The 15,196-nt window shown below is 45.2% G+C and overlaps 1 protein-coding gene across 9 annotated transcripts in view; it reads right to left on the reverse strand.

Annotated features, from left to right (window-relative positions):
- The window catches only part of ATXN7L1 (ataxin 7 like 1), a 282,375-nt gene that overhangs the window by 186,078 nt on the left and 81,101 nt on the right, over positions 1 to 15,196 (reverse strand). For all 9 annotated transcript variants that reach the window (XR_001886125.1, XM_017874663.1, XM_017874662.1 and 6 more), the window contains one exon: positions 7,678 to 7,782. Coding sequence is in view for 8 of the 9 variants with exons in the window: in XM_017874663.1 (XP_017730152.1) it covers positions 7,678 to 7,782 (105 nt within the window). In the remaining variant the exon portion in view is untranslated. The remainder of the gene's footprint in view (positions 1 to 7,677; positions 7,783 to 15,196) is intronic.

Here is a 15,196-nt window from a genome sequence, read left to right on the forward strand (position 1 = left end):
GGTTTTTATCTTTTTTTTTTTTTTTTTTTTTTTTTTTTTTTTAAGTAGCAGTGACATTCAAGGATTATCTCTGTCTGATGGGCGGAGTGTGGAGCGTATGGTTTTCTGCTGAGAGGACTAGTGCCAAGTGTGGCTGACAAATTCTGTGGGATCTGTGTACATGAAGGTGTTATTTCTTTTGCCTTTTTTTTTTTTTTAATTATTTTGAAATGGAAAGGACTGCAACTTTATAGACTGCTGTAAGTTTGTTTTACACTTTGCATGTACGTGTGATAGGGAAATAATTCCAATGGCTAGCTCTGTGCAAGCTGAAGGAGTCAACTTTCTACATGTGGATGTGATTCCACAGAAGTCATTTCTGGGCATAAATATATATTTCACTTTGATAAAAAATTTAAATACAGAAAAGCATGAAATACAGTATAACAAATGGGGGCATGTTATATTTTATGGCAGTAGTTCCCAACTGGGGGCGATTTTGCACCCTAGGGGATATTGGCAATGTCATGAGATGGTTTTGGTTGTCAAGATTAGGAGTGGGGTGGGGACTGCTATTGTTATTCAGTAGGTAGAGGTCAGAGAAGCCACTCAACATCCTATAGTAAGACACAGAATGAGCCCCACAGCAAGGAATTATTCAGCCCAAAATGTCCATAGTGCCCCTGCTGAGAAACCCTGCTTCATTGTAGGTAGTTATGTTATATTAGTTATCTAATATAGTTATGTAACTATATTAGAAGATAAGGACCCCCCAAAAAATCCTACGTCTTTCATTTAGGCAAATCAGACAACTCACCATAAATTACAAACTCCCAATTACAAAACTACAACCTGGGTCTAACTATTATTTTTTTCTTTAATTACAGTAGTCCAAATTGACTGAAAATACACAATTACTAAAAAGTAATAAACAATTTTTTTCCAGTATAGGCACCTTGCACCTCCCTGTTTTCATCTTACATACATGCCTGTGTACACACACACAGAGCATCCCCTGCCCTGTCCCTGGATTCTCTCTGGGCTGAGGTAAGGACCTACCACAGCTCTGACAAGAGGAAGAGCCACAAACATCTTCCTTTCCATAGTAATCACAAGTGGAAACACTGGACAAGATTTCATTACAAATCTCTGTAGCTTATTCCTCAGTTAATAGTTGTGAAACTTTTTTTAAAGCAAACTTTGTTGTACAACTGTGCTTTCCACATGCAAGTTCCTTTAATCAACATGAAACTTTATGAGATAAATTATTATTTCCATTTTAATACAGAAATGGAAACACGGATGCAAAGTAACCTGCCCAGGGTCACATGGGGAATAAGGTGTAGAGCTGGAATTTTTTTTATTTTTATTTTTGAGACAGGGAGGGTCTTGCTCCATTGTCCAGGCTGAAGTGCAGTAGCACAATCTCAGCTCACTGCAACCTCTATCTCCCAGGCTCAAGCAATCCTCCTACCTCAGCCTCCCAAGTAGCTAGAGCACAACACTACGCCTGGCTAATATTTTTGTATTTTTGGTAAAGACGGAGTTTCGCCATGTTGCCTAGCCTGGTCCTGAATCCCCGAGTTCAGGGTGATCTGCCCATCTCGGCCTCCCAAAGCGCTGGGATTACAGATGTGAGCCACTGTGCCTGGCCTAGAGCTGGAATTTTAATCTAACAGATGGATCCTAGAGAGGTTACGCTCAACCACTAGGCTCACACGCCATGTCAATGCATCAAGCCACAAATTGGGATGGACAGCTACAAAGGACAGAGATGCCTGCAGAGTGGAACTGCGACTCCCAAGGTAAGGCTTCTTGTTTCTGTTTTCCCCTTTCTACAGCTATTCCTAAATAACCTTATCCATTCACCTAAGGGACTTTAGAAACAAACTCATCTCTCGAAATCCTAGATCTCCTGGGTAGAAGTTTAAAAAGTGTCTAAAAGGCTGTTGGTACAGATTTAGGAAGCAGATCCGAGGAAGCCATCCCTAATGGAGTGACACAGAATGTGGTTCCCAGAGCACTCTACATCCATGCCAAGCAAAGGGTCTCCCCAGAAGTAGTTGCACCTGCTTTCTACATTGGGGATGCCAGCATGGGGCACACGATCAGGAGCAGAAGGATTGTGGCCAGTCCTGGGTGGGGGGCTCCATGTTACCCCTGTAGGACGCTATGGCACAGGCTGGATGGACCTTGGCAGGGAACCCAGAGAGATACTGGAGCTTCACAGCATTTCTAAAAGAGCTGCCATAGGGGCCTAATGTGAATGTAAACCAATATTTGCAAAGCCAAGCCCTCAGGACTCCTAGCAAATGTAATCACATTCAGGCTGGCATTTCTTGCCTCCAAGAGTGTGGGAAGCAAAAGATGAATCACAGGCGAAAGTCTGTGTGCTGACCTCAGCGTGCACGTCCTCTGAGACAGGGCAAGAAACGAAGGCAGGAAGCACTTGACTGAATTGGTTTTCCCATTTTTCATAAGAAACATTCAACTTAATAAAAAATAGCCACAATTTATTGACAATCCTTTCTTTATTCCCTTACCATGTGCCAGAAAACGATACAACCTTTTTCTGTGTTCTTCACAGGAACTCTGCAAGCAGGAATTGCCATCCTTATTTTATAGAGGAAAAGAAGGCTCAGAAAGTCATAATTAGCTCAAGGTCAAATAGCTCGTAAATGTTAGGATTCTAACCTGCCTCTGTTTGACTCCAGAATTCATGACTTTTCCACTATGACATTCTATTTTTCACACTGGTACTGTGATATTGTGATATAATAAGAAATATGTATTTGGTCTTTATCCCCAGTTCCCGGCACAGAGCTCCTAAAACCCTTGTAATTTCCTGAGTGACAGGGGTGATAGGAATATCTTTCATTATATTTGGTCTTAGTCCTCAGTTTCCTGACACAAGAGCTTCTCAGACCCTTGGGATCTCTGGAGTGTCTTTTTATGCTAATGAGATGACTGGTGGCTGGGGTACATAAGGCAGTTTCAGGCTGGGGGCTGGTCACCAGAAAGACCAATTGGAGATTGAGTCAATCATCAATGGCCAATGATTTAATCAACCATGCATGGAACCTCCAAAAACCCTAAAGGATGGGGTTTAAAGAGATTCCAGATTACTACACACATCCACATGCTGGGAGGGTGGTGAACCCCAGCTCCACACAGGGACAGACACTCCTGCACTTAGCACTCTATCAGACCTCACCCTATTATCTCTGACTGTTCATTTATATCCTTTGTAATAGAAATAAACCAGTAAACATTAGTAAAGTGTTTCCTTGAGTTCTGTGGGTCGTTATAGCCAATTATTGAACCTGAGGAGGGGTGTGGAGACGCCTAATTTATAGCCAAGTCAGACAGAAATGTGGGTAACCTGGGGACCTATTACTTGTGATTGGCATCTGAAGTGGGGGTACAGTTTTGTGGGACTGAGCCTTTAATCTGTGGGGTCTGTGCTAACTCTGGGTAGTGTTTTTTTGGTTCGCATTTTTTTGAGACAGGTTCTCACTCTGTTACCCAGGGTAGAGTGCAGTAGCACCATCATAGCTCACTGCAACCTCAACCTCCTGGGTTCAAGTGATTGTCCTACCTTGGCATCCTGAGTAGCTGGGACAGCAGGCACATGCCAACATGCCCGGCTAATTTTTAAAATTTTTTGCAGAGATGGGGTTTCACCATGTTCCCCAGAATGGTCTTGAACTCTTGGGCTCAAGCAACCCTCCCCAGTTGGCCTCCCAAAATGTTGGGATTACAGGCATAAGCCACTGTGCCCAGCCCCAGCTACAGGTAGTTATTGTTGGAACTGAATTAAATCGTAGGACACTGAATTGGTATCTGCAGAGAATCCCCTTGGTATGGAAAACTCACAATTTGGTATCAGAAGTGTTGAGTAAGAAACAGTTTTCCTTTAACCACAAATTTCTGAAGTCTCCATAACTTACTGGTTAAACACACAACACACACACTTTTTTCAATTTAAGTTAAATGACTAGTATACCAAGATCTTGAGCACTGCCATGCACCCATGATGAGTCCACTTTCTGAACACTGAGAGCACAGAACTGAAAAGGTATATCCTTGCTTGGGAAAGAATCCTAGAATCTGAATCAGGCCACAGATGACGACATGGGAGAAGCAGGAGGTGGCACAGATGACAGCTTGGCAGGAGGGGAAGTGGCACAGAAGAACAGAGTTTTGTGGATGTTCAGCAGGAAGAGTTGCATCTAGCTGGGGGCGATGGGGAAAGACATCATGCAGAGAAGGGAGGAGAAAATGAACCTTAAGCCTCACATCAGTCACATCATCCCAACAACTCCCTGAGGCAGGCAGGGTACCCATTCTACAGATGAAGAAATGGAGGTGAAGAGGGATGAGGTAACCTGCCCAAAGTCACACAGTTAGTGGGGGAGTCTTGAATTGCTTTGTCTCATTCCAAAGCCCATGTTCTCTCCTCTACATCAACAAAGTTCAAATAATGTTCTGTGGAGCCCTGGCAGGTGGGGGGTGAAAAAAGTCAGGAGAAGGCTGCGTCCATGGGGCTTGGACCCTGTCCTAATTTCAACCTCAACAGTTCTGCTTCCATATATATTTATAGATTGGGGTTCTATGTAAGATTCCATTTGAAAGAAAGTTCTGCAGTTAAACCACAGGGTGTTGACCTGTGCCCCAAATCAGGCCAACACCCACCTAGCTTCCAGACCTCGGGCAAAGCACTGACCTCCTAAGCCTTAGCTTCCTCAATTACAAAATAGGTATAATAACCCACATCACAGGGCTGTTGAAAGGATTACATGCTCAAAGAGATGGAGGCTGGGCACGATGGCTCATGCCTATAATTCCAGCACTTTCGGAGGCCAAGGTAGATGGATCACCTGAGGTCAGGAGTTCAAGACCAGCCTGGTCAACATGGCGAAACCCCGTCTTTACTAAAAATACAAAGATTAGCCAAGAGGGGTGGCAGGCACCTGCGGTCCAAGCTACTCAGGAGGCTGAGGCAGGAGAACTGCTTGAACTGGGGAGGTGGAGGTTGTAGTGAGCTGAGATTATACCACTGCACTCTGGTCTGGATGACAGTCTGACTCAAAAAAAAAAAAAAAAAAAAAAAAAACAAACAAACAAAAAAACCCCAAAAAACAAAACAAAAGAAAACAAAAAACAGATAAGGAAAGCACGTGGCACAGTGTCTGGCACTCAGTACAATGGCATTCTTACTAACTTGTGGAAAATAGCAAGGCCAGTCCTGCGAGGAAAGAGAAAAAGAAAACAAGAAAGAAAAAAGAAAAAGAAAAAAAGAAAAAAGAAAAGAAAAGACTGGACTGAATGTTGCTATGGACTGAATGTTTGTGTCCCCCACAAATTCCTATGTTGAAATCCTACCCACAATGTGATGGTATGAGGAGGTGGGGCCTTTGGAGATAATTAGGTCATAAGGATGGAGCCCTCATTAATGGGATTAGTACTCATATAAAAGAGACCTCAGAGAACTCTTGTTCTCTTTCCACCATGTGAGGACACAGCGAGAAGTTGGGCATCTGCAACCTGGAAGACAGTCCTCACCAGAATCTGACCTTGTTGGCATTCTGACCTCAGACTTCTACCCTCCAGAACTGTGAAAAATACATATCTGCTGTTTATAAGCCACCCAGTCTATGATACTGGTATAGCAGCCTGAACTGACTTAGACAATCATGCAGCTATTGCAGGAATTTTTAGGGACACTAAAAAGTACTCCCCACAAAGAGTTGCAATGATTCTAACCTCTGCTTTGCACTCTCTCCTGGTCTTGATAAACGTAAGTTTGTCTTTGTACTAGGACACACACCTAGAGCTGAGGGAGGCCTCGGTGCCTGAATTTGCTGAGCTGGGGTCATGTCTCCATTGTTGCTTGTCAGCTGGTTCAGCAAGAAGCTTAATGGAGACTAGGCTTTGAGGGATGAGATCAGTAACCCCAAACCCCCAAACTAATTTACTGCATTGCTTAGAGCTCCCAAAGCCACAGGCTGTCCCCTAAGCTGACACTTGGCTCTTATGCCAAGAGCCCCAGGGTGGCGGGAGGCAGGTGTATCAGCTCTACCAAGCCTCAGAGCCTCCTCCCTTGGCAATCTGGGACCTTACCCCTGGGCAGAATTCTGCCACCAGGCTCTGACAGTTTCTCTTTGGAGAGGTTTAACCCTTTCTCTCTTCCAGGCAGTGGAGAGGGTCATTTGGTACAGAGCACTGAGCAAGAAGGTCGACTTGTGCCAGGCATACAACTTGCTCCTTTCCTGCTCAGTCTGCCAGAATGAACATGTCAGAGCTGGACGCACCCACAGAAGTCATCTTCCCATGGTAGGGACAAGGAAACCAAAGCCCTGAGACATCAAGCAAGTAGCCCGAGGACACAGTGCTGGCTGCAGGGAGGGGCAGAAGACTTGGCCTCTGACCTAAGCTCCTCATATAGCACTTTCTAGGGCCCTTTCTTTGCCTTGTGCTGGTTTGAAAGTCCTGGACTCACTCCCAGAGGTGCTCCTTAAGCCTGAATTCTACAGATTATAAACACAAAATATGCCTACAATATATACACAGATACAGATTATATATATGTAGATATGTATATATCATATACCTACATATACACATGTTTGCAGTTGATAATTAGTATCTAGAGAGAATGTTAAAGAGCCTGGATAAGCTCAACTTCCTTTTATTTTATTATAGAATAATGATAACTGAAGAGGTGGGGAAAAGTCAGAAATTCATGGTGCGAGAAAGGGGAAATGTGTGTAATCTGCAAAAGCATACTCAATATTATATGTGCTTTGACTTTTTTTAGGCACAATAGAATGTACTTTGAAACCTTAATGGTAAGGAGCGCATTCAGATTTTATGCTCATCAACAGGGAATACAGCTTAAATAAAAAGATTGGGAGATGCTGTGCTGGACTCACAGCATGTTATAGCTTTGGAGATTGTCAGACCCAATTCCCTGCTACAGATAAGGAAACTTCCACCCAGAGAGGTTAAGTGACTTGTAGTCTAAGGCCAAATGGCTGTTTATTCATCCCTGAGGGGAGCAGCCACGTGGACTTTATCTGTCCATGGCAGCTACATGGTTTGCTGATGACCAACTGAAGGAATTTATTACATCAAGGATGTCAAGATAGAGACAGAGAGCAGTTCCCAACCTCACCTTGGATTTTTTTTTTTTAACAAGGGGGATTCTTGGGAAAGGTGAATTGGAATGTAAGGTTTTACTGATGCACCATTTCCTTGGGGCAGCACCCCAATGGTCCACACACTGGGCTGCACTTGGCCCCAGCCCTCCTTTGTGTTAAGTCTGGGGAGATTCTCTCCTGGCCCTCTTTCAGGGGGAGAAAATGTCTGGCTGCAGGAGCAACTCCTTAAGCAGCTCTCCCCTACCCCTGGTCACCTACAGAGGCCACTGCCAGGCTGGGCAGATGGCTTCAGTCTAGCCCCATCGACCAAGACAAGTTGCAGGTTTTCTCTCATTTGTTCTGACAGGACTGAGCATTTCAGCAGAAGGACTACAGCTCCTAAAACAGCCTGCGAACAGAGGCAGCAGCCCAGGAAGACTTTAGCCACAGCCTCAGGCTAAGACAAGACACGGCCAGACCCTGTCGGGGAGCCCAGGGGAAGGCGACTGTCCCCAGGGCAGCAGCTGCAGATGTGACAGTGCAGGTGTCCACTTACCGCAGTGCGACTGGAAAACCTGTGGCTTGACGACCTGGTTACAGGCACTGCACACTACGAGATAGAAGTCGTCATGTGCTGGGTAATGGCCAAATAAGTGCATATCTGTGGGGGAAATGAAAACAGTGTTTTTTGAAAAAGCAATTAAGTCTCAGAAGGTGTACAGTTGCCTCTTGGAATTTCTTCAAGGACAGTTTTTCAAACACAACACGCAGAAAGGCAATAGTCTTTACTAAGGGAACTCGGTTTGTCATAAGGCAGCTCCCCGCCTCTCAGAGAAGCAATTGCGTCAGAGAATCCCTCCTCATTTCTCCCCTGGACATGGACTGCGGCTGCTCCTGATTCAGTCTGTGGTGCTGAGGGGCTGCTCTGAGTCACATGCTATGGGAATCACCCTGTCCTGAGAGAACCCACATGTTAGCTGGGATTCACTGAGGCTCTATATATCTCAGGCTGGGAGGAACTCCTCCAAACCCATTCCTGTGTAAGCAGCGGTCCTTCAGGGATGTGAGAGGGTGTCTGGCTGGGGACAGAAGGAGAAGTCATTTGGCCTCGGCAGTGCCTGGGTTTCTCCATCACCTGAGGGACATGCTAAGGCTGAAGGAGTCCTCTGAACAAGTGGCTCATTTGTTGCCATCATTACCCATTATTCATTCAATAAATATTTACTGAGCACCTGAATGTGCCAGGCAATGTGCTAGGTGCTCGGGAAAACTGGGGAACAAGAATGAGTTCTCTGCTCTCCTGGAGCTTAAGGTAGCAGAAGAGAGAAGCATCAGGCAGACCACTACACGAGTCATCATTGCCTGCAGCTGTGTTACGGGCTACAGAGGCGATGCACGGGGTCTCCTGGGAGTGTGCGGCAGGTGGCCCTAACCTAGTGTGAGGCAGTGGAGAATGCTTCCCTGAGGAGGGGGCAGGTCATCTGAGACTCCAGGATGAGTAGAGGTTAGGGAAGCAAAGGGCCAGGCAGGGGGAAGGCGGAAAGTTTGAAGATGAAGCCAAGGAAGGAGGTTCTGTGCATGGAGGGAGCCTTGGAGCCTCTTGGCTGGAACAGAACAGGGGAAACAGCAGGGTGAGGCTGGCCAGGCCCAGAAGCCATGAACCTTCCATGCCCAGGTGAGGATTTTGACTCTGACTTTAAGACCAATGGGAAGTACTGGGGCTTTTTAAGCAAAGAAGTGACGCGATCAGGTGCATACTGTCAAAAGATCAGTTACGTGAAAATACCTCCGAGACAATGAACACATATGTACATGGATGTTCACAGCAGCATTACTCAGAATAGCCAAAAAGTGGATACAACCCAAACACCCACCACTTGACAAGTGGATAAACAAAATACCACAGAACATTATCCATCCAGTGAAAGCAATAAGTACTGATCCGGGCTACAATGTGGATAAACCTAGAAAATATTAGGCTAAATGAAAAGAGGCAGACACAAAAGGTCACATATTGAATGACCCCATTTACATGAAATGTCCAGAATAGGCGAATCTATAGAGACAAAAAGGAGGTAAGTGCTTGGTTGGGTTGGGGGGCCTGGAGGAATTCGAGGGTGACTGCTAACAGGTATAGAGTTTCTTTTTGGGTCAATGAAAATGTTCTAAGATCGATAGTGATGACGGTCACACAACTCTGAGAACAGACTAAAACCAACTGAACTGTACACTTTAAATGGTGAACTGTAGGGTATGTGAATTGTATCTCAGCTGGGTGTGGTGGCTTACACCTGTAATCCCAGCACTTTGGGAGGCAGGACGATCAAGACCAGTCTGGGAAACAAAGTGAGACCCCATCTCTACAAAAAATGTACAAAAATCAGCCGGGTGAGGTGGCTTGTGCCTGTAGTTCCAGCTACTCAGGGGGCTAAGGTAGGAGAGTTGCTTGAGTCCAAGAGATCAAAGCTGCAGTGAGCCATGATCACACCACTGCACTCCAGCCTGGGCAACAGAGTGAGACTCTGTCTCAAAAAGAAAAAGAAAAAAATTATCTATCTATCTATCTATCTGACAAAAAAAAAAAAAAAAAAAAAAACCAGCAAAAAAGAACAAACAGTCCAGTTATAGGAAACCCGTGGTTATATCTTGTGCACCACCGGGTGGAGACAGGGCTCTGGCGGGCACCTCCGCCCTGCCTCCTCTTAGCTGACTGGCTTTGAGAGGGCAGCCACGAACAGTGGCAGGGGTGATGGAGGAATTAAACCTCCTCAGGTTGAGAATCCCCACAAGCCCTCATCTGCTAGATTCAGCTTGTGTCTTTAACAAAACCCCTCAAACAGGATGGTTCCCTCAACTGCCATCCTAGGCCAGAGGAGGGGAAGGTTCAAACCCAACAAATACCTAAGGGAGGCCCCCAGGCTCTATGCTCCCTTCCCAGAGCAGCCCTGCTGCTTCAAGGGAAATGGAACTGGCAGGTTTATCATAGGCAAGCGGTGAGGCCCCCACTTGCCCTGAAGGAAGCCTGTGACTGAAAGAGTAGACTGGCCTGTCTGGAGGCAGGTGACTCACACCGTAGTGGCCTCCCAGGTTTCAGGTGCCCGAGGTGGCTGCTTGCCTCATGGAGGGTGGCCAGGACACAGGCCTAACTGTATTTTAAAGGGCGTGGCCTGTCATCCCCTTCATCTCTCGCCACTGACACTTCTAAGACTGGCATGCAGTGTCTTCTGGGAGTTCCTGGAGGGGAGTGTTATTAATCAGGGCCTCGTAGGCAGGAGGCCTGTGGGAAGAGAGGCTGAGACAAGAGCCCGATGCTGGGCCCAGCCAACACCCTGTGGGCAGGCGGGACCCTCAGTGCAGAGCCTTAGAGCCGTGGAGATGACCCTTCTTGGGCCTTAACTGTTGACACAACTCCTGTTTTGCTTTTAATTTACAGGTTATTTTTGTAACATATATTCTTTTTTTTTTTTTTTTTTTTAAATAAAACAAAAGGGATCCAAGTTCTCCGAAGATACATTTGAAAAAAAACAGAAAAGCCAGAAGACATTAAAGAAAAATACCATTACCAGAAAACTTTATTAATACTCTGCATCTCATTTTGACTTAAAGTCACAGTTTATATCCAGGAACAGGCAAAACCAGGAGCTGGTGAGGGCTACAACTTATTTATTTATTCAATAAGCGTTTATTTGGCTGCCTGACATCCTTTCTGCAGCAGGTCAGGCTATGAAGGAATATAAGGTGATCATTAAAAATTAAAACAACAACAACAAACCAAACCAAGCATTAACAAAAATTTCTTGAACATCTACTCTTGTGCCAGAATGACAGGCCACATGCTGGGTGACCTGTCAGGGCCTGTCAGGCTGCCACTGATGCCTCATTCTTCTGTATTCCTCCAGAGACCTGCTGAGCCCATCCCATCTCCCCCACCCCCACACTCACACACATCTGTCATGTCAGTGAGTGGAAGGTAAAGGTTCGGCTCCTTAGAGACTGTGGCCACCTGGGGGTGTGTTCCCCTCCAGGCCTTTCACTCATTGAGACTTTTCCTAGTTTCCCTCGAGGGCAGCGTCAACCTTGTAGTGTCTGCTCTGAGCATGTCTCCTGCGGAAAGTGAGAGGACCTGGGAGTCTGCTTGATTATTCCTCAGTGAGTCAACCTTAGGATATCCTCTACAGGCTGCCCAGGTCCTGAGGGCCCTGCTGATGGGAAGCAAAGACAGGCAGCTGGCTCCCAGGAAGACCACCACTTCACATGGCTAGGTGTTCACAGGCAGTGTGCTGTTCCATTAGAGCAATGTGGGCTGGGGGACAAAGCAGGGAGGGAGGGCAGGGAGAGAGGAGAACTAATGCCAGGCATAATGCTAGGTACTCTACTAATTAATTATCTTTCCTTCTCTCTCTCTCTAATTTACCCCCAAGCAAAACATGCAGTGCACAGTTAAAAACAGTGGTGAGCTGAAGTGGACTGGTGCCAGCTTGTGAGAGCCAATCACACATGTCGCTTCCCAATTTCACGTTTAGTGTCGTCATGGCGGTAGCTTGAAATCAGCCATGGTGGAAGTATTTACGCCAAGGATATGGGCAAACACTACACATCAGGTTTTTGTTTTTCTTTTGTTAAATATTTACTAGTGCACCACTGAATTAAAAACAGGTAAAAAAGTGAAGAGTGAAACCACCTGTAATGCCACCACCTAGTGATAACCACTGTTGACATGTTAATATACATACCTCTCCAGATTTGTGATGTGATAATGTTATTTTAGTTAATCTTCATAATGAACCTGCGAAACTGTCAACATCTCCACTTTCCAGGCAAGGCAACTATAGTAAAGTATTTGCTTGCAATCTCACGGCAGTGATTTGTAAAAAGTAGCATGAGATTCCCGGATATTCTGACTCTAAAGCCATTTCTCTTTTCTCAGGAACATGCTGCTTACGTAGAACAATATCCCATTTCACAGATGAGAAAACCAGTTTGGAAGGATTTCCTGGATGACTAACAGGCTGTCCTCTGAAGGGGCTGTTGGCCTGGGCACTGGCCTGGGGTCAGAGGTGAGGTCGGGAGCACAGGGCTCATTGCTGAACCTTTCCTAGGGTGAGTGTCCTCATCTCTGAAAATGGCTAACAGTCTCTGTTTCATGGGGTTGCTGTGATGGCTCCTAAACACTGCTTGGCCTTGTACCTTTTTCCAGGAGGGACTCAGGAGAGAGTGTGGAGAAAGCTTTCATCATTACCTCTCTTATTTTCAAAAATTCACTAGTTCCCTCCAACGGAGAGTCCTTGCTCCAAAGGACTCTCCCCCATGACATTTCACAGTAGACCTAAGAAGGCTGATCCCTCTGACTGCAGAACTTCATGTGTGTGTATGTGTACATGTGTACACATGTGGACAGAGGAAGGCTGAGAGCCACTGGGAGGCTTCTCTAGGCTGTGGCCAAATGCCAAGAAAACATGTGCCCCGTGAAGATGGAACTTTGTCCAAACACAACGTACAACCATCTCCCAAAGAGACAAAGCCAGACCTGTCTGCTTTGCCCTGTTTTGTCACCACAAATGGATCAGCTGTAGATTAGAGTGCTAGCACCATGACAGCATTATCACAGAGTGATCTGGTCACCCCCTGGCGGGATCACAGGCAGGGAGGAGGCAACTCCACTAACTCCATTTTTCGGATGAGAAAACAGAGGTACATTAGCTTCTGGGTCAATATTTTTAGTTTTTGACCCCAACCCACTATAGACATGTATTCATCCATCCGTCTATTCATCTTTCCATCCACCCACCCACCCCACCCATCCATCCACCTATCCATCCACCCATCCATCCATCATCTATCATTGAAACATGTGGTGTACACGCTGATATTTTCTGTTCTGTTCTATTCATTTCTTTTTGTTTTACTCTATTCTATTTCATTTAAAAAATGCTCATTCAGCTCCCTAAATTAATTTCACGACTGTTTAATGGGTTACAACTCAAAGTTTGAAAAATAATCTTCAGGGCAATGTAGTTCGAGGCTGAGCAGAGTCTGAGAGTTAAGTTGGGATTTAAAGTGGTCTGAGCTGGTCCTCAGTGGTCATCCAAGAGCCTGAAGCCAGAAACAATCATTGGTGCCATTATGCTGCAGCCAGCTAGTACCAGCTCACAAGAGCTGACTATGTGCAATTCTTCCCCACTCTGCATTCAGTGATGCCATGTTGACAGCTTGAAGCAGCCAAGGTGGGAGTATTTACATGATGGAAATCGGCATCCACTACAAACCAGGACTTCTTCCCTCAGAGAGCTGGCTGTTAAAACGTTTACCAGCACTGACTAGTGTCCCCTTCTAGCATCACTGTTTCCTGGCTCGATTTCTCCAGCTATAAAATGGAGAAAATTATATTCATCATCTACCATACTGGGATGCAGACAGGTTTTATGAACTGAAATGGAAATCATTATATTAATTTAAAATTATGGTTATAGCATCAATTATTGACCTAAGAACTTATGCCCAACAGAGCCAGGTAAACAAGTTGATCACTTCCTGTGTCAAATGAGCACACAGAGGCTATAAATTGTCATGGGCAGGGTGGGGGATGGGGAATTAGATTACTGGAGTTCTTTCCAATGTCTATCGACTTAATGCTTACTCATTAAAGGTTATTCAGGAGATTACTCACAGATCAGGCTTGTAGCATTAAACCAGTGCTGCTTATAAATTTATCACACTTTTCTAAGTGCCTCGGTTTTGAGCAAGCAGCCCTCCACTTCCCTTCCTGAACTTCTGGTACAATTCCCATTCACGGCAGAGTCCATCACATTCACGTTATCAGCTTGGTCTGGCACTCTGCCTGCTTCCCAATAGCAGTGAGGTTCTCCCAGGCCTCTGTCCACTCTCACAGCCTTCCTCCCCCTGAAATCTGCCTCCCATACCTCCAGGTGGCAGAGGAGGGAGGGATGGAACAAAACTCAGTTGTGACGTAAGAAGACACAAAGTTTGGGACAATAGAATGGTTCCTACAAAAGTAAAGTACTAACTGACTTCCCAGTGTAGTTGGTAAAGTGCTTCTGAAGTCAACACTGAAAAAGAAACTGGCAGCATGGGAGCAGCGTTTTATTCCAGATAAACAGCCTTCTAGAGAGAACACTTTTGACAAGCAAAGTCATGTGTTTATAAACTTTAGTTTATATCCAATATTCACTTTTGAAAATGGTTACAGTTAAGGAAAAGGCAGGGTGACATCTCCAATTCTCTATTTATATAGGACTTGTTTCTAAGATGGGAAGACAGCTGGTTTTGTGGATTCAGGATCAAGCTAGATGCTGCGTGCCTTTGAATTTGCCCCTGGATACCTTCCAAGGCTCGAGACTTTGACATTATGAAGCAACAACTGGTGAGAGCTCAAATGATGAAAACCTTAAGAGAGACTAAATAAGGCTTGATTCCTCCCTTTTGCAAGCAGGAATTTCAGGTGAAGCACCAGATGTACAGAGAAGCTGCAAGAAGCAGACACTGCTTTGAAGGCAGTCAGACAGCCTATTGGCAATCAGTGATATCTACGCTCGCCATAGAGAATCTCGTGGTGGGAAAAAAGAAGACGGCAAAACAGACAACCTTAAATTCTTCTTTCTTGGAAGAAATAACAAAGCTCCTGAAAAGGGCCTTAGATTTCAGGGTTGTGAAACTACCTCAGTTGCTATAGGAATTACAAAAATGTCAAAATGGCATACGCTATAATGCTATAGCTGTTAACATAATTTTATATAATTTAAACATTATGCTTTTCATTTTAACTTATTCTAAAAGGTATTGTAATGAAAAAAATTGGGGTTGTATTTATGTTAATTTAAACATTCCAAGCTCTTTCCAGGAAGGTAGATGTGAGCTCTGCCTAAAAAGTAAGTCTCAGTTGGGCGTGGTGGCTCAAGCCTATGATCCCAGCACTTTGGGAAGCCAAGGTGGGCGGATCACGAGGTCAAGAGATCGAGATCATCTTGGCCAACATGGTGAAACCCCATCTCTACTAAAAATACAAACATTAGCTGGGTGTGGTGGTGGGTGCCTGTAGTCCCAGCTACTTGGGAGGC

The sequence above is a fragment of the Rhinopithecus bieti genome, unplaced genomic scaffold, assembly GCF_001698545.2.
Source record: "Rhinopithecus bieti isolate Rb0 unplaced genomic scaffold, ASM169854v2 scaffold_7414, whole genome shotgun sequence".
Classification (NCBI taxonomy): domain Eukaryota; kingdom Metazoa; phylum Chordata; class Mammalia; order Primates; family Cercopithecidae; genus Rhinopithecus; species Rhinopithecus bieti.